Source organism: Lactuca serriola, chromosome 8 (assembly GCF_051521515.1).
Source record: "Lactuca serriola cultivar US96UC23 chromosome 8, Lser_US96UC23_V15, whole genome shotgun sequence".
Taxonomy (NCBI): domain Eukaryota; kingdom Viridiplantae; phylum Streptophyta; class Magnoliopsida; order Asterales; family Asteraceae; genus Lactuca; species Lactuca serriola.
The window spans coordinates 144,832,552-144,858,029 of NC_136415.1; the positions used below are offsets into that span (position 1 = coordinate 144,832,552).

The window sequence follows — 25,478 nt, forward strand, 5'->3', positions numbered from 1 at the left end:
AGGTATGAAACAAGTATTTGGGTTCACAAAGACCATTCAAGGTTCGAACAAAATACTCAACATAGTAGTAATAGTGCCACTTATATTAATATAAAAGTTGTTACAACGATCATGAAAATTTGACCCCTATAAGGGTCTCCGATTACAAAGTTCGAGAAATTTAAAGACTTTTAGCCGAGGTCCTAAGCTATAACAAAATTTGAGTCCTTGACAAGCACTACTTGCGTCGAAGGTTGCGCTTGGAGCTTGACTCCGTATCTGATTGCTTTGACTCCATTAGACGCCTATCGAAAGCGACTTGTTGTTCCCTTAGTTCGGCGAGGGCTGCAATCATTTGCGCTTGAAACGATTCAGCTTGGAATTGGGCGTTGTCTTGCATCTTGTCCAGCCTACGGATGTCAGAAGTGTGAACCTGCACTTCCACGTTAATATCCCGAAGTCGACTAGCTTGTACTCCAGACTGATAGGACTGATTGGCTAACTTACCCACCATTACCGGGAGTGCTCGATCAGCCGAACCTCCGCCACGGACATCATAGAAGTCCCGACACATGCCGTAGGGAGGGCGTAGGTTTTGCTGTTGGCTCCAATGGTGGAGGTGACTTCCCCAGACGGGAGTCGGTCCTTGAAAGTTCCTTACGAAGACGGGAGGTTGAATGGGTGGTGGATCGATAACTTCTGGCTCTGAGTCGGTACCGAAGTCATCACCCACTTCTATGGGTTCCTCGTCCTCTTCGGGATCATCTTCGATCCATCCTCCGTTGCCTTGGTTGGGAAAGTAGGGGTCGCCAGGGTGGTGAAATCCAGCCATTTGACTGTACGAGAAATAGGGTTATAAGAATTGAATAAAGTCGGAACATGTAAAACATGTAAGTTAAACTAGTTTAGGTAGCAAATACTCCTATAGTATTTAAATTCTTGTGTTTGATTCTTGTAATGGTTTGGTAAGTTTTGACTTGTTGCTTACTACGATCATTCCTCGATATACGTTGGTCCAATCTTGGGCAAATATAGTTGATCATGCTATATTTGTCCAAAATCTGATTACATATATCGAGTCTCAATCGTAGTGTCAACTTGTCTAAATACTTGTATAGTTGTATAATCATGAAAATAGTTTGTGGTATGCATGTAATTGTACTTAAATGAACTATCAATTTAAGTTGAACGAAATGTTGTTTAAGTGTAAAAAGAAAATTTGTTTTGTCAGAGAGTATTAGTCCCTTAAGCATTTATAGTTTGTATATCTTATGTGGTTCGATATACTTAGTTCACTATAAACATTGCTCTGATACCAATCTGTCACACCCCCAAACCTGAACGGCGGAAACGTTCGGGGGCGGATGACTTCATGTGGTAACGTAACAAATGAATACATAGTAAAGAAAGCAATACAACCATCATATATATAATTGAAAGTTTACATTTGTCAAAAGTTACATGTTCAAAACTCAATTACAATATGATGTCAAAAATACGAGATTAAACTGGCGCCGCAGCATCCCTTCAACAAAAGCGAAATGAATACCTGAAATTACTGATTTCCTGGGACATACAAGAAATTTTGAAAGAGTAGATCAGCATTTAAGCTGGTGAATTTCATAAGTATTTAAGTGACAATGTTTGAATGAAATGAAATGTTTTATCTTTGTTTGTTTGTGTTTAGAAAATCCTATATTTTCTACTAGTATAAAAGTAGCCTTCACTCAAGACCAATGTTTGTTTCCAAAGATGTATGTAAATGTAAAATAACCAATGAGTTTGAAAACCTTGTAAATCAATGCATTTTTAATACCCCTTGTGAGTTTTATAACCATACTATTGACTCTGAATGCCTATACACAACGTTCTTCAGGCGTTGAAATGTTATGACGTTTGTCACCCCAAACGGTGGACTGCAGCTAACAGTCAGGGCGCGGGTTGTCAAGCCCGTATAGATCTATACACAAACACCATGCTCCCCCTCCAAGGGATTCTGGTATATAATACAGGACTTGAAATGTGTACTCGAACGTACATGAAGTTAGTGTCTCACAAATTCGTGGTATAAAAACAGATCTACTTGTTAAAATGTTACGTTTGTTCTTGTATACGAAAGTGAGCTTCTTGAAATATGTGATTCTAGTACATAAGAGTTAGAAATCTGTTCGTAAAACTATACCTATTATAGTTTCCAAAAAGCGTGTCTTGTTTGTTTAGAAATATTGAGAAAAGGAATCACTTGTTTATGAAAGTATAGATTTTTGGTGTAGAGTCTAGGATAGACAAGAAAAATCTAAGAACAGTTTAGTTTATACATGCATTACAACAACATTTTATTTTAAAAGGTAAAATGCTATTGTGACATATGTTATATATATATATATATATATATATATATATATATATATATATATATATATATATATAAAAGTTCCTTTAAATGTTTATAAATCGCATGTGATTTGAATATATAACAGTATATAAAAGAGTTTCTTTATGTAACACACGATAATACTCGTGTGTTTTACTTGTAATCCCCCTTGAAAGCATATAAAAGTATTTAGAATAATTAAAAAGGTTGATTAAGGGGTATGAAACTCACTTGAAAGTTTTGGAGATAGTGAGATGGAAAACCGGGCAGAGTTTCGTCTCGGGAAACGGATTTTCCTCGGGATTCTCGGGAATCTCGGGAGTAAAATCGACCTTCGGGACTTGAGCCAAAAAGACCAGAGCTTCGGGTTTGAACGGACACGGAAAACGAGGCAAAGTTGAGAGAGAGAGAAGAGAAATGAACCCTTTCTTTGGAAACCCTCGCATCCTATTTATAGTAAGGCTGGTCTGCCTCGGTACGCGGGGCGTATGCTCGTACGCAGCGCGTACGCGTACGTCATGCATGACCGAAGCCTCGACTGCCTCGGTTCGGATGGGACGGGTTGCTGGGTACGCGGGTCGGATGGGACGCCGGGTCGGATGGGACGTCGGGTCGGACGGGTCGGGGCTTCGGACGGGTCGGATGGGTCGGTTTCTTTGGATAGCGCGACGTGGACGATCAGAGGCCAATCCCCTCGGTTACGCGGGGCGTACAGGAGTACGCAGCGCGTACTTCGGAGGAGGATGCTGACTCCCCTTCGGATAATATCCGAATTTTGAATTAAATAAATAATTAATTTATTTAATAAACTTCAAAAATTCATATCTTCTTCATACGAACTCCGTTTTCGATGGTCTTTATATCCTCGCGTAGGTGAGACTACGCTCTACAACTTTCGTTTAGACTCCGTTGGCAAATTCCAAAATTATATTTTTATTATTTATTAAAAATCCATCGTGTTTAAGGAATTTCTTAGAAAATTCATAACTTCTTTATCTGATGTCGGTTTTTGCCAGACTTTTTACCGCTGGAATACCATTGTCGAGACCTTCGATTCTCGTTTAGGTCATTCCGGCCAAAAGTCGCTCGATTACCGATTCGAGTTTTTAGCTGTCTGTTGCTAAGCCGAACTTGGAAAAATCATAACTTCGCTATATGAAGTCGGATTTGGGCGTTCTTTTCACGTACGATCATGGTTCAAAGAAATTTAATCATAGAAGGAATTTAAGTAGAACTTATTTATACATTTTATTATGAAAGTAACTTTTTATTATTCAGAAGTGGTTACAATACTTGACCCATTTTGGTCGTTACAAAGAGTTGAAATATCGGGTTGTCACATCATCCCCCCGTTAGAGAGAATTTCGTCCCGAAATTTAAAGTAGTAAAGATACTAGTGAACATGAAAGAGATGAGGGTACTTTTGTTTCATCTGATCTTCGCGTTCCCATGTGAATTCGGGTCCCCGTTTGGCGTTCCAGCGAACCTTCACGATGGGTATGCGACTTTGTTTTGTTTGTTTGACCTCTCGGTCCATGATTTCTACTGGTTCTTCCACAAAGTTGAGGCTCTCGTTGATCTCGATCTCGTCGAGTGGAATAACAAGAGTCTCGTCGGACAGACACTTTTTCAAGTTTGAGATGTGGAAGGTTGGATGGATGTTACTAAGTTCGCGCGGTAGGTTAAGCTTGTAAGCCACAGGGCCGATTCTGGCAAGAATCTCGAAAGGCCCTATGTATCTTGGATTTAGTTTCCCACGCTTTCCAAATCGTATTAAACCCTTCCACGGTGAGACCTTTAATAATACGTGGTCTCCTACCTGGAATTCCAAAGGTTTCCTCCTTTGGTCTGCGTAGCTTTTCTGTCGGTCTCTTGAGGCTTTCAATCGTTCACGAATCTGAACGATCTTCTCTGTTGTTTCACGTATGATCTCTGGACCGGTGAGAGTGCTTTCAGGAACTCTTCCTCTAGCTAACTGGGTATCCCCAACTTCAGTCCAGCACAGAGGGGATCTGCACTTTCGACCATAGAGGGCTTCAAACGGAGCAGCCTTTATGCTTGTATGATAACTATTGTTGTATGAAAATTCGACAAGGGGTAAATGAATATCCCATGCCTTTCCAAAGTCAATCACGCAGGCTCTCAGCATGTCTTCTAAAGTTTGTATTGTCCTCTCACTTTGTCCGTCTGTCTGTGGGTGGTAGGCTGTACTCATGTCTAGCCTAGTTCCCAGGGAACTTTGTAGTGACTGCCAGAATCTTGAAGTGAATCTACTATCTCGATCGGAGATAATAGATATCGGAACACCATGCAGTCGCACTACTTCCCTTAAGTAAGTTCTTGTAAGCTTCTCCATTTTGTCAGTCTCCTTGATGGGTAGGAAATGTGCGGATTTGGTCAATCTGTCGACAATGACCCATATGGTATCGAGTCCACTTGTCGTCTTGGGTAATTTGGTTATGAAGTCCATAGTAATCCGCTCCCATTTCCATTCCGGTATCTCTGGTTGTTATAGTAGTCCTGACGGTTTCTGATACTCGACCTTAACCTTAGCGCAAGTAAGACATTTACTCACGAAGGTAGCAATTTCTGCTTTCATGTTAGGCCACCAGTACAGTTTCTTAAGATCCAGATACATTTTATCTGAACCCGGGTGAACGGAATATCTTGAGTTGTGAGCCTCAGTCATGACTACGTTTCTGAAACCACCATGTTTTGGGGTCCAGATTCGGTCCATGAGATAGTAGGCTCCGCCACCCTTGACTTCTAAATTCTTCTCCATTCCTCGCAGGGATTCACCCGCCACATTTTCAGGTTGCAAAGCTTCCATTTGTGCTTCCTTAATTTGTGTGGATAGGTGGGAATGGATAGTCATGGTCAGAGATTTGACCCTCCGACCAGTGTATTCCTTTCGACTGAGGGCGTCGGCTACTACGTTGGCCTTGCCAGGATGATAACGAATTTCGCATTCGTAGTCATTCAGTAACTCGACCCATCGTCATTGTCGCATGTTGAGTTCCTTCTGATCGAAAATGTGTTGAAGGCTCTTGTGATCGGTGAATATAGTACTCTTTGTTCCGTATAAGTAGTGCCTCCAGATCTTCAGAGCAAATACCACTGCTCCTAACTCGAGGTCGTGTGTCGTATAGTTCACTTCGTGTGTCTTAAGCTGTCGGGAGGCATAAGCGATAACCTTCCCTCTCTGCATCAGAACACAACCAAGTCCTTGATTTGAAGCGTCGCAATACACTACGAAGTCTTTTATCCCTTCTGGGAGGGATAGTATCGGTGCGGTGCACAAGGCCTGCTTTAGTGTCTGGAATGCCTTCTCTTGTTTCGCTTCCCAGTCAAAGGCCACACCTTTCTGGGTTAATGAAGTAAGAGGTTTCGCAATGCTCGAAAAGTTCTTTATGAATCTGCGATAGTAGCCAGCTAGACCTAGAAATTGACGAATTTCTGTAGGTGTCTTTGGTGCCGACCAGTTCTCAATAGCCTTAATTTTGGAGGGGTCCACGTGTATACCTTTTTCGCTAACAACATGACCTAAAAATTCGACTCTTCGAATCCAAAATTCGCATTTAGAGAACTTCGCATAGAGTTTCTCCGTTCGCAGTGTTTCTAGGACTTTTCGTAGGTGTTGACTATGCTCTTCCTCACTTCGAGAGTAGATAAGTATATCATCGATAAAGACGATGACGAACTGATCCAAGTAAGGGCGGCATACCCTATTCATTAGGTCCATAAATACTGCTGGTGCATTGGTTAATCCGAACGGCATCACCACGAATTCATAGTGTCCATAACGAGTTCGGAAAGCTGTCTTTGGAATGTCCCCCTCTAGAACTCGTAATTGGTGATATCCGGATCTTAGATCTATTTTGGAGAAGTAGTTCGCCCCTTGAAGTTGATCGAATAGGTCGTCAATACGGGGTAGAGGATAGCGGTTCTTGACAGTAAGTTTGTTCAGCTCTCTGTAGTCGATGCACATACGGAACGATCCGTCTTTCTTCTTTACAAACAAGACCGGTGCTCCCCAAGGTGAGAAACTTGGTCTTATGAATCCTTTGTGAAGGAGTTCATTAAGTTGACTGGAAAGTTCCTGCATCTCTGCTGGTGCAAGACGATAAGGCGACTTCGCTATTGGGGTAGCTCCTGGAATTAAGTCGATTCTGAACTCGACTTGGCGTTGCGGTGGTAATCCTGGTAGTTCTTCTGGAAAGATATCGGGAAAGTCGCGTACTACCGAGATGCTCTTGATGTCCTTCAGTTCTTGACTTGTATCAACGATGTGCGCTAGGAATGCTCGACAATCCTTCCGCAAGCACTTTCGAGCTTGGATGCACGAAATGATGCGAAGATTTGCACTAGATTTGTCGCCGTAGATAACTAATGTTTCGTTGTTTGGGAGGTTAAGACGGACTGCTTTCTCAAAGCACGTGATGTCGGCGCGAAGAAGACTCAACCAATCCATGCCGACTATGACGTCGAAACTTTTAATTTGAACCGGCATGAGATTGATTGGGAAAGAATGGCCGTCTAATGTTAACGTACAGCCCATGTATATGCAATTTGTGTTTTCGGTTTTTCCATTGGCCATCTCTACAGTGAATGAATTTTCTAACTTGCTAGGTTTAGGTTTAAGTAAATGAATAAAGTTTTGACTCACGAAGCTTCTCTCCGCTCCACTATCGAATAATATGCATGCGTATGAATTATCGAGAAGGAACGTACCAGCAACTATAGTTGGGTCAGCTACAGTTTCGTCGTGGCCTATTGCCAAAACTCGTCCCACACCTCCGGTGCCTGCTGCCTTAGGACAGTTTCTCTTGTAGTGGCCCACCTCGCCACAACCGTAGCAAGCCTGCCCTACACCCGCACCGGGAACTTGAGTGATCGGCTTTGCGGGTTCCTTGCAGAAACGGGCTGTGTGCCCTTTCCTGCTGCAGTTGGCGCACTGCATATCTCGACAAGGTCCATGGTGGTGGTAATTGCATTTGGTGCATTTTGGGAGGTTGCCTATATAAGGCTTTGTTGGGTAGGTATTTGTAGGGGCTGTAACAGGTACAATGGCAGCATTTACTGAAACCAGTTGTTTCTTTGCGGATTCATGGGAAGACCCACCCTTCCCTTTAATCCACGCTCTCTTCCTGCCATGGTTGTTGTTGTTGTTGTTGTTGTCGTTGTTTCCTTTCTGTGGCGCTGGTGCAGAAGTGGTTGAGTTCTGATGACCTCCGTAGTCGATCAGATATTGTGCCAGTTCCTTAGCACTTTCAAAGGTGTTAGGTTTAGAAGCTAACACGCTTGACCGCATTTGGGGCGTCAGTCCCCAGATGTACCTTTCTATCTTCTTGCTCTCGGGAGCAATCATATCTGGACAAAGGATTGCCAGTTCGCAGAATCTGTTGGTATAAGTAGCGATGTCGGTACCCACCATTCCGAGAGTCCATAGCTCGTGTTCAAGCTTTTGAATTTCTCCCCGTGGGCAGTATTCTCTCATCATCATGGCCTTCAAGCTCTCCCAGCATATGGAGTTTGCCACGATTAGGGTAAGTACTTTAACGTGGCCATTCCACCAAGTTAAAGCTTTATCGAGAAGGGTGAAAGTTGCAAATTTGACCTTGCTGTGCTCGGGGCAGGAGCAGATTTCAAAGACTGCCTCCGTCCTTTCAATCCACTGCCTCAGGGCCATCACACCACCAGTACCATAAAACATCCGGGGCTTGGCATTAGTGAAGTCCTTATAGGTGCATTCTCGAGGTGGTCCATGACTCTCGCCATGGTTGGATGGGTGTGTGCCAGATCCCGAGCCATTAGCACTTGAGTTATTGATCTGTGACATGGCAGCTGCCACCGCTGCGGTGACTGCTGCTTGAAACATCACAGCATCAAATTGGGGTGGTGGAGGTGGTGGTGGTATAGGTGCTTCCTCACCGTTGTTTCGCCTTGGATTCCTACGCGGAGGCATCCTTCAACTATAGATTGCAAAGACAAGGATAAGAATTTCATAGAATGGAAAATGTATGTGTCTCATGAACTAAATCGCTATAGTTCAACAACAGATGATAGTATGAATCTTAAAATAGAAGAATGAAAGTTATTTGTAAGACTGAAGGTATGAAACAAGTATTTGGGTTCACAAAGACCATTCAAGGTTCGAACAAAATACTCAACATAGTAGTAATAGTGCCACTTATATTAATATAAAAGTTGTTACAACGATCATGAAAATTTGACCCCTATAAGGGTCTCCGATTACAAAGTTCGAGAAATTTAAAGACTTTTAGCCGAGGTCCTAAGCTATAACAAAATTTGAGTCCTTGACAAGCACTACTTGCGTCGAAGGTTGCGCTTGGAGCTTGACTCCGTATCTGATTGCTTTGACTCCATTAGACGCCTATCGAAAGCGGCTTGTTGTTCCCTTAGTTCGGCGAGGGCTGCAATCATTTGCGCTTGAAACGATTCAGCTTGGAATTGGGCGTTGTCTTGCATCTTGTCCAGCCTACGGATGTCAGAAGTGTGAACCTGCACTTCCACGTTGATATCCCGAAGTCGACTAGCTTGTACTCCAGACTGATAGGACTGATTGGCTAACTTACCCACCATTACCGGGAGTGCTCGATCAGCCGAACCTCCGCCACGGACATCATAGAAGTCCCGACACATGCCGTAGGGAGGGCGTAGGTTTTGCTGTTGGCTCCAATGGTGGAGGTGACTTCCCCAGACGGGAGTCGGTCCTTGAAAGTTCCTTACGAAGACGGGAGGTTGAATGGGTGGTGGATCGATAACTTCTGGCTCTGAGTCGGTACCGGAGTCATCACCCACTTCTATGGGTTCCTCGTCCTCTTCGGGATCATCTTCGATCCATCCTCCGTTGCCTTGGTTGGGAAAGTAGGGGTCGCCAGGGTGGTGAAATCCAGCCATTTGACTGTACGAGAAATAGGGTTATAAGAATTGAATAAAGTCGGAACATGTAAAACATGTAAGTTAAACTAGTTTAGGTAGCAAATACTCCTATAGTATTTAAATTCTTGTGTTTGATTCTTGTAATGGTTTGGTAAGTTTTGACTTGTTGCTTACTACGATCATTCCTCGATATACGTTGGTCCAATCTTGGGCAAATATAGTTGATCATGCTATATTTGTCCAAAATCTGATTACATATATCGAGTCTCAATCGTAGTGTCAACTTGTCTAAATACTTGTATAGTTGTATAATCATGAAAATAGTTTGTGGTATGCATGTAATTGTACTTAAATGAACTATCAATTTAAGTTGAACGAAATGTTGTTTAAGTGTAAAAAGAAAATTTGTTTTGTCAGAGAGTATTAGTCCCTTAAGCATTTATAGTTTGTATATCTTATGTGGTTCGATATACTTAGTTCACTATAAACATTGCTCTGATACCAATCTGTCACACCCCCAAACCTGAACGGCGGAAACGTTCGGGGGCGGATGACTTCATGTGGTAACGTAACAAATGAATACATAGTAAAGAAAGCAATACAACCATCATATATATAATTGAAAGTTTACATTTGTCAAAAGTTACATGTTCAAAACTCAATTACAATATGATGTCAAAAATACGAGATTAAACTGGCGCCGCAGCATCCCTTCAACAAAAGCGAAATGAATACCTGAAATTACTGATTTCCTGGGACATACAAGAAATTTTGAAAGAGTAGATCAGCATTTAAGCTGGTGAATTTCATAAGTATTTAAGTGACAATGTTTGAATGAAATGAAATGTTTTATCTTTGTTTGTTTGTGTTTAGAAAATCCTATATTTTCTACTAGTATAAAAGTAGCCTTCACTCAAGACCAATGTTTGTTTCCAAAGATGTATGTAAATGTAAAATAACCAATGAGTTTGAAAACCTTGTAAATCAATGCATTTTTAATACCCCTTGTGAGTTTTATAACCATACTATTGACTCTGAATGCCTATACACAACGTTCTTCAGGCGTTGAAATGTTATGACGTTTGTCACCCCAAACGGTGGACTGCAGCTAACAGTCAGGGCGCGGGTTGTCAAGCCCGTATAGATCTATACACAAACACCATGCTCCCCCTCCAAGGGATTCTGGTATATAATACAGGACTTGAAATGTGTACTCGAACGTACATGAAGTTAGTGTCTCACAAATCCGTGGTATAAAAACAGATCTACTTGTTAAAATGTTACGTTTGTTCTTGTATACGAAAGTGAGCTTCTTGAAATATGTGATTCTAGTACATAAGAGTTAGAAATCTGTTCGTAAAACTATACCTATTATAGTTTCCAAAAAGCGTGTCTTGTTTGTTTAGAAATATTGAGAAAAGGAATCACTTGTTTATGAAAGTATAGATTTTTGGTGTAGAGTCTAGGATAGACAAGAAAAATCTAAGAACAGTTTAGTTTATACATGCATTACAACAACATTTTATTTTAAAAGGTAAAATGCTATTGTGACATATGTTATATATATATATATATATATATATATATATATATATATATATATATATATATATATATATAAAAGTTCCTTTAAATGTTTATAAATCGCATGTGATTTGAATATATAACAGTATATAAAAGAGTTTCTTTATGTAACACACGATAATACTCGTGTGTTTTACTTGTAATCCCCCCCTTGAAAGCATATAAAAGTATTTAGAATAATTAAAAAGGTTGATTAAGGGGTATGAAACTCACTTGAAAGTTTTGGAGATAGCGAGATGGAAAACCGGGCAGAGTTTCGTCTCGGGAAACGGATTTTCCTCGGGATTCTCGGGAATCTCGGGAGTAAAATCGACCTTCGGGACTTGAGCCAAAAAGACCAGAGCTTCGGGTTTGAACGGACACGGAAAACGAGGCAAAGTTGAGAGAGAGAGAAGAGAAATGAACCCTTTCTTTGGAAACCCTCGCATCCTATTTATAGTAAGGCTGGTCTGCCTCGGTACGCGGGGCGTACGCTCGTACGCAGCGCGTACGCGTACGTCATGCATGACCGAAGCCTCGACTGCCTCGGTTCGGATGGGACGGGTTGCTGGGTACGCGGGTCGGATGGGACGTCGGGTCGGACGGGTCGGGGCTTCGGACGGGTCGGATGGGTCGGTTTCTTCGGATAGCGCGACGTGGACGATCAGAGGCCAATCCCCTCGGTTACGCGGGGCGTACAGGAGTACGCAGCGCGTACTTCGGAGGAGGATGCTGACTCCCCTTCGGATAATATCCGAATTTTGAATTAAATAAATAATTAATTTATTTAATAAACTTCAAAAATTCATATCTTCTTCATACGAACTCCGTTTTCGATGGTCTTTATATCCTCGCGTAGGTGAGACTACGCTCTACAACTTTCGTTTAGACTCCGTTGGCAAATTCCAAAATTATATTTTTATTATTTATTAAAAATCCATCGTGTTTAAGGAATTTCTTAGAAAATTCATAACTTCTTTATCTGATGTCGGTTTTTGCCAGACTTTTTACCGCTGGAATACCATTGTCGAGACCTTCGATTCTCGTTTAGGTCATTCCGGCCAAAAGTCGCTCGATTACCGATTCGAGTTTTTAGCTGTCTGTTGCTAAGCCGAACTTGGAAAAATCATAACTTCGCTATATGAAGTCGGATTTGGGCGTTCTTTTCACGTACGATCATGGTTCAAAGAAATTTAATCATAGAAGGAATTTAAGTAGAACTTATTTATACATTTTATTATGAAAGTAACTTTTTATTATTCAGAAGTGGTTACAATACTTGACCCATTTTGGTCGTTACAAAGAGTTGAAATATCGGGCTGTCACATAAATGAACCTTGGTAGCTATGGATTTAGTACCGTATAGACGAACGCTGGTAGCTATGGATTTAGTACTGTTAGATAGACGATGATAGCTATGGACTTAGTACCTACATTGGTAGCTATGGATTTAGTACCCGATGAATGAATAATAGCAGCTATGGAATTAGTGCTTTACGAAAGAACCTTGGCATCTATTATCTTAGTGCCAAATAAAGAATCCTGGCAACTATTGTCTTAGTGCCTAATAAAGAATCCGGGCAGCTATTGTCTTTGTGCCTAATACGGAGTGAACGAATTGATGACTCTTAGGGTAGACCCTTAAGAGTAAGGAAGATAATGGAGATGGGTAATTGGGTTGATTGTTTGATGATTGAATATAATAATTATATTATTATGGGTTGAAAACCCTATATGCTCACTAGGCTCCATAGCCTGACCCACTCAGTTTTCTTTGCATTACAGGTAATCGCACAAGAGTATAAGTTGGTGGACTTGACGAGAGATTTTAGATTATAGATCAGTAGTTACAAATGACTGTTGTAAGGTCTATTTTATACTTTTATGCTTTTGGTCTATATCGGAACATGACATCCCGAGATTTTGTTATTTAATGAAAATACATTTCTGTAAAGAAATGCTTTGATAAATTCTTATCACATTTTGTTTTGGGAACTAATTCCACAACTGTTTTCTTTAAAAGATTACTCTAATTTATAAAAACAAAGCATAAACAAATCGGTCTTTTTTGGCCGTGAAATTGGGGATGTCATAGTTGGTATCAGAGCATTAGTTTAAGCGAACTAGGAATTTGTAGGAAATTTCTAGACTTAAACTTAGAATGCTAAGTAATAATCGTAAGGAGCGTGTCTAAAATATGTTAGGTAGTACACCTAAATTGACACAAGCACTAGTTTATTTTAGGAATGATGCCTAAAATGCTTTTATGTGCAAAGTGCTATATGTTTGCCATAAATGAAGTTGTTCGTTCGGATCTATGGTCTATTGCCGACCGGATCTGGAAACCTTATGTGTGTAGGATTGTAAGCGTATGACTATGATATTAGAACTAGCATGTAAACATTTCGGAATGATATGGAAGATCGTAATATCTATCGTGAAGGAGGATCTAATTTCACCTTATTCGGTGTATAAATCAAAATGGCAAGAACAAGAAGCGGAGTTGGAAACGCAAACGAAAATAGGAATCAACATCCTCAACCACCAGTGATTGAGCAAGCACCTGTTGTAGCAGCAGCACCATAGCCAATGACGATGGCTGGGGTGCAAGCGATGATGCAGATGATGTTGGATTGCCAAATGGAAGAGACAAGGCGATTACTCCAAAAGAATCGTGAGGAACTATCACTTCAAGTGGAAGAGCCTGAAGTGAATGAAGGGCATTCAGAGGGAGGTAACCACAATGGGACTGTTGGACAAGCAGAACCCCCAGTGGCAGAAAGGAATGACCTGGAAAGGGAAAGAAACAGGGATAGGCGTATGTATAACAATTTCTTGGGCGCCAAACCGCCAAGTCTTTCTGGAAGCCCAAATCCTGTTGAGATTATGGACTGGATCTCCGAAATGGAGATGGTGTTTGAGAGTTGCGACTGTAACAACAAACAAAAGATTGTCTTTGCAGTTAGACAACTGAAGACTGTAGTCTTGAGCTGGTGGAAGTTAGTGGCAGATATGATGCCTCGAGGGGAAGCCCTGAGGATGTCTTGGGAATCATTCCCGGAGCAGTTAAAGACGCAATACTACTCAGTGATAGATCTGATTGATCTGAACAATGAGTTCCAGAACTTGAAGAAGGGGAAAATGAACATTAATGATTATGCTACTACGTTTATCGAAGAGATGAAATTGTTTCCATACTTGGTGCCGACTGAGCTCGCCAAGATCGGAAAATTTGCTAACGGATTGCCATCAGACTTTGGCCCAACGGTCAAAATGGAAAGTATGTTGAAGGCAGCTGTTAGAGCTGCTAAGAATGTCGAGACTCAAATATGAGAGAAGGGTCTAGAGAAGGTTGAAGTTGGAGAAAAGAGGAAGCTTGAAGGATTCTCAAGAACTGATAATAAGGGAAAGTTCGCAAAGTCTAACCTAGATGACCAAAGGTATGGACCCAAGTGGTGTGAAAAGTGCAAGAAGAAGCACTTTGGAGCATGCAACGAAGAAGTAACCTGTTACAAATATGGAAGGATCAACCACTATTCCAAGAACTATACACACAATGATAAGGTGTGCTATAGTGCGGAGGCAAGGGGCACATGTCTAGAGACTGCCCAAAGAAAAATGAAGCAATAAGGCTAGAAGCACCGCCAAAGCCAAGGGCATTCCACATGATCCTTGATGAAGCAGAAAACAATGCGAGGATCCAAGGATGAAGACTTCATATATCTATATAAAGTTTGTATCAGGAAGTGTAGCCTATTAGAGGCGTAGTATAGGGTGAACTTGAACCTTTGTGTAATCATTTCAAGAAATAATATAAACCCTAGTTTCGCTATTTGATGTGTTGTATGATTGTGTGATTTTCTTGTATGGTGACTTAGTCGACTGCGGGACAATACTTGGGACGAGTATGAGTAGGTGTGAAAGGTAGTAGATGCATATACTACTAGAAGCATAGGACTCGCACTTGGATAAGGGAATGTCACAAGGTTACCAAGAAGCTAGTGATTGATTCCATTTTATTCGGGTATGTCATTACCATTGTTTCGGTAATGACTAGTAAGATGGTTGTTGTTCCGACCCTAGTGGTCATATCCAATTGGAGTCCGACTACGGTGAGTATGTTATGTGGCTCGGAGAACCAAGTTTGAAGTAACATCTGATGTAAGTCAGAAGATTGAAGTCAATGCGATCATTGGTATCACGCTCGTTGTTAAGTAAGCTTGTAGCTAGAAATGCTACATGTAAAAAAGTGTGATTATATCACATTAGAATATGAAGGAAGGTATATTCCATTCTAGAATTTGACTCTAAGAGACTTGAGTCTAAGCGTTGCATCATACGATGAGAGGTTATTAGAACATGACCCATCGCTCTGTTACAATAGATAAAGGAAAGTATTTATCCTAAGAAGAAGAAGGAGTCCTCAATAAGGATTTATTTTGTAACTCGAAGGTTACGATTGAAAGTCGAACATAGTACGAAGAGCAGGTGCAAGATTAAGCATCACGGTGAATACTTAGGATGGAAGGATGACGTATGGAATCATTATACAAGCCCTATTTCGTTGATGATTCCGGGACGTAATCATCCTAAGGAGGAGATAACTGTAACGCCCGTAGATTAGGGATAGTCAATTTAGAGACGATAAGCGTCAAAAATGACTTTTTGATAAAAGATTATTTAGAATGAATAATCTTAACTAAGTTGTAGTATATGTTACAAGGATTGTGGTAATCAGGGACATTACAATAGAGACTATAAGCATCGAACAATCGATATAAAAAATTAGCAAAGATGGAGTCGCTCTCTCTCTCTCTCTCTCTCTCTCTCTCCTGGTGGCACATACTATGCCTTGAACTTCTCAACGAACTGCTCCCAATTCACCGCGCTCTTCTCTATAGGTGATGTAACATTTATTAGTTACGTATTCATTTTAACCCTTGAGCGAGTCGCTCTCTCTCTCTCTATCCCTCTCTCTCTCTCTACTGGTGGCACATACTATGCCTTGAACTTCTCAACGAACGGCTCCCAAGTCACCGCGCTCTTCTCTGCAGGTGATGAAACATTTATTATTTAGGTATTCATTTTAACCCTTGAGCTGTACTTTATTTTCAAGATTATTCCTCTGTGGAAATTTCATAATTCCAAAGTCAGCATGGGGACACGGGGCGTACACCTTTGTACGCAGAGTGTACCCTGGTTCACATTAGTACGTTACGCGTACGCTGGTATACAGGGCGTATATAACCAGGTTGCAAACCCTAAATTTTAGGGTTTGGACCCTATTTAAACACATTTATGGCCACATGCACCTTCTTATCTTTAACCTCCGTCCTCATTTTGAAATCCTTATGAGTGTTGGTGCATTGTGAAGCTTGTAGAACCATATTTGGTGCCATTTGGAGCTTTTGGAGTATAAGGAAGAACATTGGGGTTTTGGTGTTTCACTCAAGGATTTGGATCCAACATGTTATTCCCCTTGTGAACCTTGCGGAGGTAAAAAGCTTCAACCTTGGTGTAGAAATCTTATGGATCTAGTTTTAGCTCAAATTTGTTCCCTTTTTGTCCCAAACTTAGTCTTTGTGAGTAGAAGGTACTCCAAGGCATTTGAGTTGTCCTTCTAGAGGTTTTGAGAGGTGTTAAGTCATAAAGTTGGGTTTTTTATCATTAGTTTCTCTCCATGCAAGTGCTAGATTGTCTTAATGGGTTAAGAGATTAGGGTTTTTGGAGTTAAGGTCTTAATAACCATGCTAAACTATAAAGTTGGAAACTTTATGGTTAAGAACATCTTTTGTTGCCTAGATCTGAAATTTGGACATAAGTGCTTAAGGGATTAAGCACTTATTAAGAGGGGTGGTGAGCAGTTACGTACGTTGGGAACATCGAGGGGTACATTGTATATACAAGGTTAGCTCCCCGATACTTGGTCAACTACGAAGTACGCCCCGCATTCATAAGGAGTCCCCCCTCCCCCACATACTGACTGAGTCAACCCAGTTCACTTTGACCTAGATTTTGACTAGGGTTTGACCTAGGGGCATTTTAGGTATTTGAATGGTAGTATAAGTTTTTGTTACTGTTATTCGTAAAGGTGACCATTAGCACGGGTTTCAGAGCATCGTGTCATTTCCGTTCTTTATCTGTCTGTGAGGCGAGTCTTCTTACCACCTTAAGAGGGTTGAAGGCACTAAGGCCGACTCATTGTATTGTATGAGTAAAATTTTATGTTGTCGTATGATTTTGTATGATTTATTTATTGAGCTAGTCTGGGCTCAGAGTCATTATGGACTTGGGGTTGATAGCCGAGGGTTGATTCGGACCCGGCACAACTATTTGTTATGTTGGGTTGATACGGACATGAGACAACCATGTGCTGTTATATTATATGTATGATGTATGTGTTATTTTGGGAAGCTCACTAAGCTTTATGATTACAGTTTATGTTTATGGTTTCAGGTACTTCCAGTTCAAAAGGGAAGGGCCCGACATGATGACACAACATCATCCCCATATGATTTTCGCACTTGATATATTTGTACTATGATGTTTTGGAATACTGTAAGGATTGATGTTTTTTTGTACAATCAATGAATGAAATTAATAATTTTTAAATGAAAAATTTTAGTACTGTTTTTGGTGCTGTTTATGGTTTCAGGTACTTCTACACACATCGACAGAAAATATTGCTTCATCAGACATCGAGTATAAGAGGGATTCCTCGTAGTCAAGAGGGTATCGTTAGAGGAGAACCCAACGGATCCTCTCACAAAGGGTCTGAGCAGGGTTAAGCACTTACAGCATGCGAGGAGCATTAGTCTGAAAGACGATATTAGTTTTAGTGATTAGATAGATGTTTGGAACCTTGTAATAAATAAACGTAATTGACATTTGATGATTAAGTAATGGAGATTTATTTATGAGTAAAGTTTACTATCTTGTGTCAATTTTGTTGCTATTGTTTCATTTTTGGATGTTTTACTTCCAGAATAATTAGATTGTTCAAATTATCCATAGTCAATCATACTTTAAGAGTAAGTTATGAGGTTAGACTGTCATGAATTGGTTTGTAGATTGTCTAAGTGCTTAGACATAACAATGGTTTGCTGCAACGTTCATGAGTACTTTTGAAATAAGATTTGAGTATTGGATTAAACTCACGCTCATTTTAATCACTTCATGGAATTTATCATGAGTGATTGTGAGACGATAATATTGTATAATCTTAAAATTAGGATATATGAATTGTTGTTTACAAGCCGGTTGTGCATTGATAATGTGTAAACACATCAGTAACTTGATGTTATAAAATGTGTTGTTGTGTACGATTTGATGAGTAAATAGTACAAGCATATAAGTCATATTTTATATGTTCCTTTTATCCTAGGAGGGTAAAAGCGATATCTTGGGCCCCTCGATGATTTTGTGTTGACTTATGTGCCGCGCCCGACAGGACTGAATTAATGTGTTCAATTAAGTTCTATGTCAAACAAATCGGAAGTCGGGAAAGAAACTGTTAGACATTGAGAATAATTATGTTCCATGTCTTTGTCCATACGATATCTTGCAGAACGGAGGATTATATGATCCCTTATCTAAAGGACGTGTCATTGACTAGGTCAGAGTTCAAAAACAGCTTTTGAGAGCTACGATTGCTAATTGGATTTTGAATTCGTACTTGCAGTTATAGTTATCAGACTTATCTAAGTGGGAGACTGTTGGATTAGGTGTCTAAGCCCATAACTATAATTGGTATGTACTTGACCCGAGTGTAGCATGGTCCTTTTGGGTTGCCTTCACCATAGCAATTTGATAAGATGAGTTTTGGAGAAAGAGGTTAATTAATAATTTATTAGTATATTATAAAAATAATATATTAATTGAGAAATCAGATTATTTAATTAGTATTGATCATAAATTAATTTGGAATTAATTTAGTGATCAAAACAGACTGATTAAAAGTAAAGGGACTAATATTGCAGATCACTGATAGTTGCAATATTGGGCTGTTGGACTCCCTTGTAAAGGGTTGGACGAAATCTATAGGAGGCCCTATAGAAATCGTCCAAGGACTTCTAGAAAGGGGGGGGGGGTTCATGGACTGATTGGAGTGTAATTCAAGAATTAGGGTTTCCACCTAGAAACCCTAGCAACCACAAGTATTTAAAGGTCCCCTGACCTCTCAATTTTGGCCACTGCTTCCAAGGGAAAACCTAGCCGAAATTCTGCTCTCCTTCTTCTCATGTGCTTGTGGTGTTTGTGACTCCATTAAAGGTGCAATGCTTGGGGCACTAAGCTCTTGAAGGTCAAGATCAAGGAAATGATTGCTTGTTACTACTACTTAACAAGAAAGGTATTCTTCCCTAGTTTATTCATTGAATCCGAAAATTGTATGCTAGTTTAGGGTTCTTGCTTTAGAAAACAAATTTGCATGCATAACTTGAGAAAAACTAGATCCAAAACAATTAGGGTTGCATGTGCACCATAGGAATGATGTAATGCTCAAAAATCCATCAGTGTCTCTACCAATGCCCTATCTTACAAATATATGCCCTATCAAGCATATATTAAACTTCCTAGACTATCCTTCTAGCATTCATTTCCCCTTCTTTCTACTATTAGCTGAGGAATAACTTCTACAAACTCTAACTAGTTATCAGAAAAAATACAATTGCATGTCACTAAAATCAAACAGTCTATCGACCGTGAGATCCGACACTACAACGATTGGACTCAGACATGATTTGTGCAATAGCACTGAATCAGGAAATCTAAAACTATTTAATTCTGGGAGCATGCAACCTAACATATTTTTCAAATAACTAATCAACATCAATATAGGTTCTAAGCAGCAAATAAAAAGAAATTCAAGACTATAAGGCATCTTAAATATTAGGCAATTCTAACCGAAATTCTTGAAAATATCCATATCCTACATACTAGCTTGTATTTCTAACATTTCATATATTAGTAAACATAACAAATATGGATATTTTGGGAACCACTTTCCTTTATGAGCTTTGGCTGACTACACACATCACATTCTTTCCTTTTACTCTTTTTATGAAAAGATTTATTAATTACTCTGATCCTTAGTTTAAGTCTGGAATCACACGGGTGTTCATCCAATTTGCTCAAACTAGGGGTTTGATGTATTTACAGTCTGGCCTTGCCCTTCTCACGAATCATTGAAGCTCTAGAAAAACATTTAATAACAACTAGGTAAGCACGATGCTTACTGAGTTCCCCAAAATACCATATACCACAATACATATACATGTATACAGATAGTGTCTCACGATCGGCCAATGTATATGTTGGGATACGCTGACATGTATGCTATCGGCCTCTTCAAGCATTCCACCATCACCCCCTAACTAATTCTACGTGGGTTTGTAGGTTCCTGGCCTCTTTAACCGTTCCACCATCAACCCCTACCTAGGTCTAATATCACAACAATTACACATATATAGACTGCACTTTAGATTCTACTAATACAAGCACATTTATAATTTCTACTTTGTTAGCTCTCTATCCTAATATAAATGGATATATATTGTACTACTTGCTAAAGTGAGATAACTCACCCTAACAGTTTCTCAGAAGATTAAAAGTTTCTTGAGTGATCCCACTGGTGGTCAACGCACCAAACAAATATTAACTTACACTATTTTAACCTGTTAATCTCTATGATGATTTGGTAATGAAACTATACCTTTCACTAATCCCAATAAATACGTGAGAGTTATATCAAATTAAGATCAGCCAGGCAGGACCATTTCAATGTATAACATTTATGAAATCCACCAATCAAGCCAACGTGACCGTTCTACGAAGTCAGATTTAATCACAAAACTTCGAAGAAGTATAACTTCTTAATACGAATTCAGAATCAGGCGTTCTATATCTATATATATATATATATATATATATATATCATATTGATGTTTCCTACATGTGTATGACGATTACCTTGGCTATAAATTAATATATTTCTACTTGGAATTTTATAAATGATGGTTTATATTGAATTCTATTGAAAAAGGTGAAAATGGGGCGTTACATCAGAAACAACCATACAACTAGAATTAATGGTTCTCACTGAACGATCAACGAATTTCGATCCGAGCAATAACAAAAATGGACTAAGGACCAACTTGGAGTTATCTATTGAAAGGCGGGAAATAGCAGTAATACGAAAATAGTACTACAAGAAGCAAACCGAAAACCACTATAACCAACGCGTAGAGGATAAATCTTTTAAGGTAGGAGAACAAGTTTTAAGAAACATTGGAGCAAGCCGATAAGAACCACAAGGGAAGCTAGGAGCAACGTGGGAAGGTCCATATAAGATCTATGAGGAAAATAGAGATAAATCATATATCCTACAAACAATGGATGGAGAAACCGTGCCAAGATCTTGTCATGTGAAAAATATACAAAATTTCTACGTATGAGAAGGGACATACCAAAAAGAAAATGAGTCGTTAAAACCAGTGTCATATATAACCTACACGGAACAAATAACAACTCGGTAGGTATATGGCATGGTCTCGACGTTAGTCATACCATTACATATTCAAAAACAATATAACCTACACAAGACAAAAAATAACGTAGTAGGCATATGACATAGTCTCCACGCCATACCATCACATATTCAAAAGTAATATAACCTACACAGGACAAACAACATCCCGGTAGGCATATGACATGGTCTCGACATTAGTCATACCATTACATATTCAAAAACAATATAACTTACACAAGACAAACAATAACTGGTATGCATATGGCATGGTCTCGATGTTAGTCATACCATCGCATATTTAAAAGCAATATAACATACACATGACAAACAACAACCTGGTAGGCATATGACATGGTCTCGACGTTATTCATACCATCACATATTCAAAAGAAATATAACTTATACGGGACAAACAAAACCCGATATGCATATCTCATTGTCTCGATGTTAGTCATACCGTCGCATATTCAAAAGCATTATAACTTACGTGGGACAAACAACAACCTGGTAGGCATATGGCATGGTCTCGACATAAGTCATACCATTACATATTCAAAAGCAATATAACCTACACGTGATGAACAACAACCCGATAGGCTAATGACATGGTTTTGACCCAGGTCATACCATTCACGACAATATAACCTATAATAAGAACAAGATGGCAAACACGATTCCCAACCATGTTAAGGCATACACGACACATACAGATTATGTCAATAGATTATTACATAACGACCCCAATATAAAACCACTTAATTAGATGTCTGTACCACTTCAGAATAATTCAAACACATGAAACAACAAGAAAAAGACAATTTGCATGGAATAAATTCTGAAAGGATCATTTTAGTCACAATGTACATACAAAATGGGATGGCAGAGAACAAGGAAAATAAATTGGTTACGCTTGCAAGCGACAACAGTTTGACGCTTGCAATTACACAAAAAATTAGGAAGCTTAACCAATCCAGAAAGTAAGATTTACAAAGATCCGACAACAAGATGTGTCCGAAGAACTTGGTTTTCCCGAAGACATGTCTCATAAACAACTTCTAAAAGTGATTGTTGATTTTCCAACAAAACTATCATCTCTGAAGCAACATGATACCGGTCAGACAACTCGGCATGCAGTTTGCCGACTTTGAATAACAACTCTTCACAACGAACTTCATACCCTCAACAGCCCACAAATTAACCTTGACAGAAAGATATTGGTCGCAAAAAATCAACAATTAGTCGAACAACTTTGATTTTTTGCTATTTACAGCGGAATTAATGTCTTCAGCATGAGCTATAGAGTGACAAGCTTCATCCAACTCTTCTTGTAACATAAGACAGGAAAAGCAAGTCCCTACAATATAGAATGAAAGCTAAGAGCTGAAAGCAACATAAGAAAAAGCAAAATAATAACACAAAATCCTTTTACCATCAATAACAGGGAGTTGGCAATCAGGCACGACGAGGGGCAAGGAGACAAACGACGTTGTTACCTTGCACATAAAATCTTCAAACTTGTTACGAGATGTAGAAGTGATGAATGCGCGGTATCAATACCCAAGGATGGAGGAAGAAGCAATGGGGTGTCGACAGAGGAAACATGCGAAGCACCCAAAAGTTGTTCGATCGAAAACACACTTGACTTGCAATTTATGAGAGAGAGAGAGAGGGAGAGAGAGAGAGAGATTTTAGGAACATATACGAAAAATAGATTAGAAATGTTTGATACGTGATGATTCCCTAATTGGTATATTTTCTTACACACAAACAATCAAGAATGTACATAATTTTTCACTAGAGAATTATGACAATTGACAAGGCCTATACAATGGGCTAATACACCAATAATGCTATTTACAATCTGACATTTTTCACAAAAAACAATTCTGAAAAACTCTTAGAAATCAACTTTGGAAATTTTCATGAATTTTGCGCAGACTAAACTAAGAAAAACGTTAAAAAAAATAGGGACCATAAAGAAAGTAATGCTAGGAGTCCACGAGATTATTTTATTATTATTATTATTATTATTATTATTATTATTATTATTGCAATAAAAAAATATGATATTTAATAACTCTAAAAACTCAGTTGGCATAAAGAAACGGTGTACTAAAAAAATCATCGTCTTTATCATCAGTCGACAATCAGAATTCAGAGATAGAAAGTAGTAGGAGGAGGATCAATGGTCTCTGCAGCTTCTCTCTCGATAATATCTTCTCCTTCATCACCATTTGAATCGCCTTATTTTAACAAATTTACCCGCAAAATCCCTAGAATTTCATCAACTAATCTTATCAAATTCCGCCCTATAACGCAATCCTTATCCATCGAAGAAGATGCCGGATCCCCCGACCGATTTCTAGAAAACAATTCGATTGCTGATTACATGAGGTTTAAGAAAGGGGCTTCCGGCGAATTACAAACCGCCGTCGTTAGTTACCGGAAGAAGTTCCCTTGGTCTCTTCTCCAACCCTTTCTTCAGGTTAATAATTACTTCAATTGTTTTCCTGTTCCTCGCGATTTGGTTTGTTTTCGTTGCTTTAATTTCGAATTTTGTTTTGATTTTCGTATAGGTTGATTTAGTTTCGACTATCCACATTGCAGACAAAGAGTAAGTTTTGCTACTACCCCCAAATTGAAACCACAATTCGATCAAACAATCTACATATGGTAATTAATATGATAAAAATGCCGTGAACAGGTACTTTGAAACCTTACAGGAAGAACTCGAGTCCTATGATTGCGTACTTTACGAAATGGTAGCTAGCAGAGAAAGTTTAGAAAACCGAAAATACCCTTCAGCCATTAGAGAACTAACAAAATCAAAGTCTCGAGGTTTCAACATCATAGGGTTCATTCAACGCCAGATGGCTAGAGTTCTCATGCTTGATTTCCAATTAGATTGTCTCGATTACGAGCCTGATAACTGGTACCATGCTGATCTTGACTTTGAAACCTTCAAATTACTTCAGGTACACCACCATTCTCTTCTGCTTCCTACATAATCCCAATCAATTACAATTAGTACTTACTGTGTTCATTGTTTGATCGATTTCTAGATTGAAAAAGGTGAGAGCTTTTTCACATTTGCAAGAGATATGACACTCAGATCAACAAAAGCATTGGTGCAAGCAACTTCAATCCCTGAAGAACTTGGTCCATGGAGATCTAAACTATTATGGGCTTCTCGTGTTCTACCTATGCCTCTTGTTGGCCTTTTCTTCATCAGCAGTCTTTGTGCTGACGTGGGTGATGAGTCAGCTGATTATCCAGAAATAGAGGCGTTATCAAGGCTTGATTTTGGTGCTGCTATGAAAGTCTTTTTAGCAAAAAGATTAACATCTGAGTAAGTATATTATACATATATACTTTCTTTATTGCTATTTCTTGCATTTTTAACCCTTTTTTGTGATCTATATATATTCAGTTTCACACAAGTAGTAACATCAGATGTGGAGGAGAAATCGGTCATTATAGGTGAAAGAAACAGGGCAGCAACAGAAGCACTTCAAACAGCAATCAACAAAGGGCATAACAAAATTGCTATATTATATGGAGGTGGACACATGCCTGATTTAGGAAGGAGGTTAAAAGACGAATTTGACCTTGTCCCTTCTCGGGTCAAATGGGTAACAGCTTGGTCAATCAAGAACCGGAATCTTGCCAGCAATTCTCTACCTTTCTTGAAGAAAATGGCGGAAGTTTCCGGATGGAAATTAAATCGGTATCAAACTCTTGCATTGCTTATATTTTCATCTGTTCTTGCATTGGACTTGTGGTTTTGGGAACTCTTTTTTGGGACTACAGTTGACTTTATTACACAAGTTGCTTCAGATGCTTTTCAGATTGTTAGTAGTTCTAATTTTTAAACTAATTGGATCAATGTTTATAAAGGATCATGTATAATGTGAATAGTTTGAAGATTATATCATTTTAGGGGATACAAATTGGGTTTATATTTGTAGTAATACTTTATGGGAACTTAAGTTATAAGGACTCTGTTTATTTGTAAAAAGATGGGTACATAATTTGAAGTTATGTATGGTTGAAGTTGATATCATCAATAATTCCTATGTTAAATTTGTTTAAAACAATAGACTTCTGCTAGCTTGCCTGACTTCATCATTC

General features: G+C 39.3%; 1 protein-coding gene across 1 annotated transcript; it reads left to right on the plus strand.

The window, feature by feature from the left end:
* The first annotated feature begins 23,427 nt into the window (after window positions 1–23,427).
* On the plus strand, window positions 23,428–25,423 carry LOC145070126 (thermosome subunit gamma). The gene is made up of 5 exons (XM_079017072.1): window positions 23,428–23,832; window positions 23,924–23,961; window positions 24,052–24,322; window positions 24,410–24,696; window positions 24,778–25,423. Exons 1-5 carry the CDS (start codon window positions 23,533–23,535, stop codon window positions 25,217–25,219), a joined length of 1,338 nt encoding a protein of 445 aa, XP_078873198.1. The 5' UTR covers window positions 23,428–23,532; the 3' UTR covers window positions 25,220–25,423.
* Window positions 25,424–25,478: the final 55 nt, after the last annotated feature.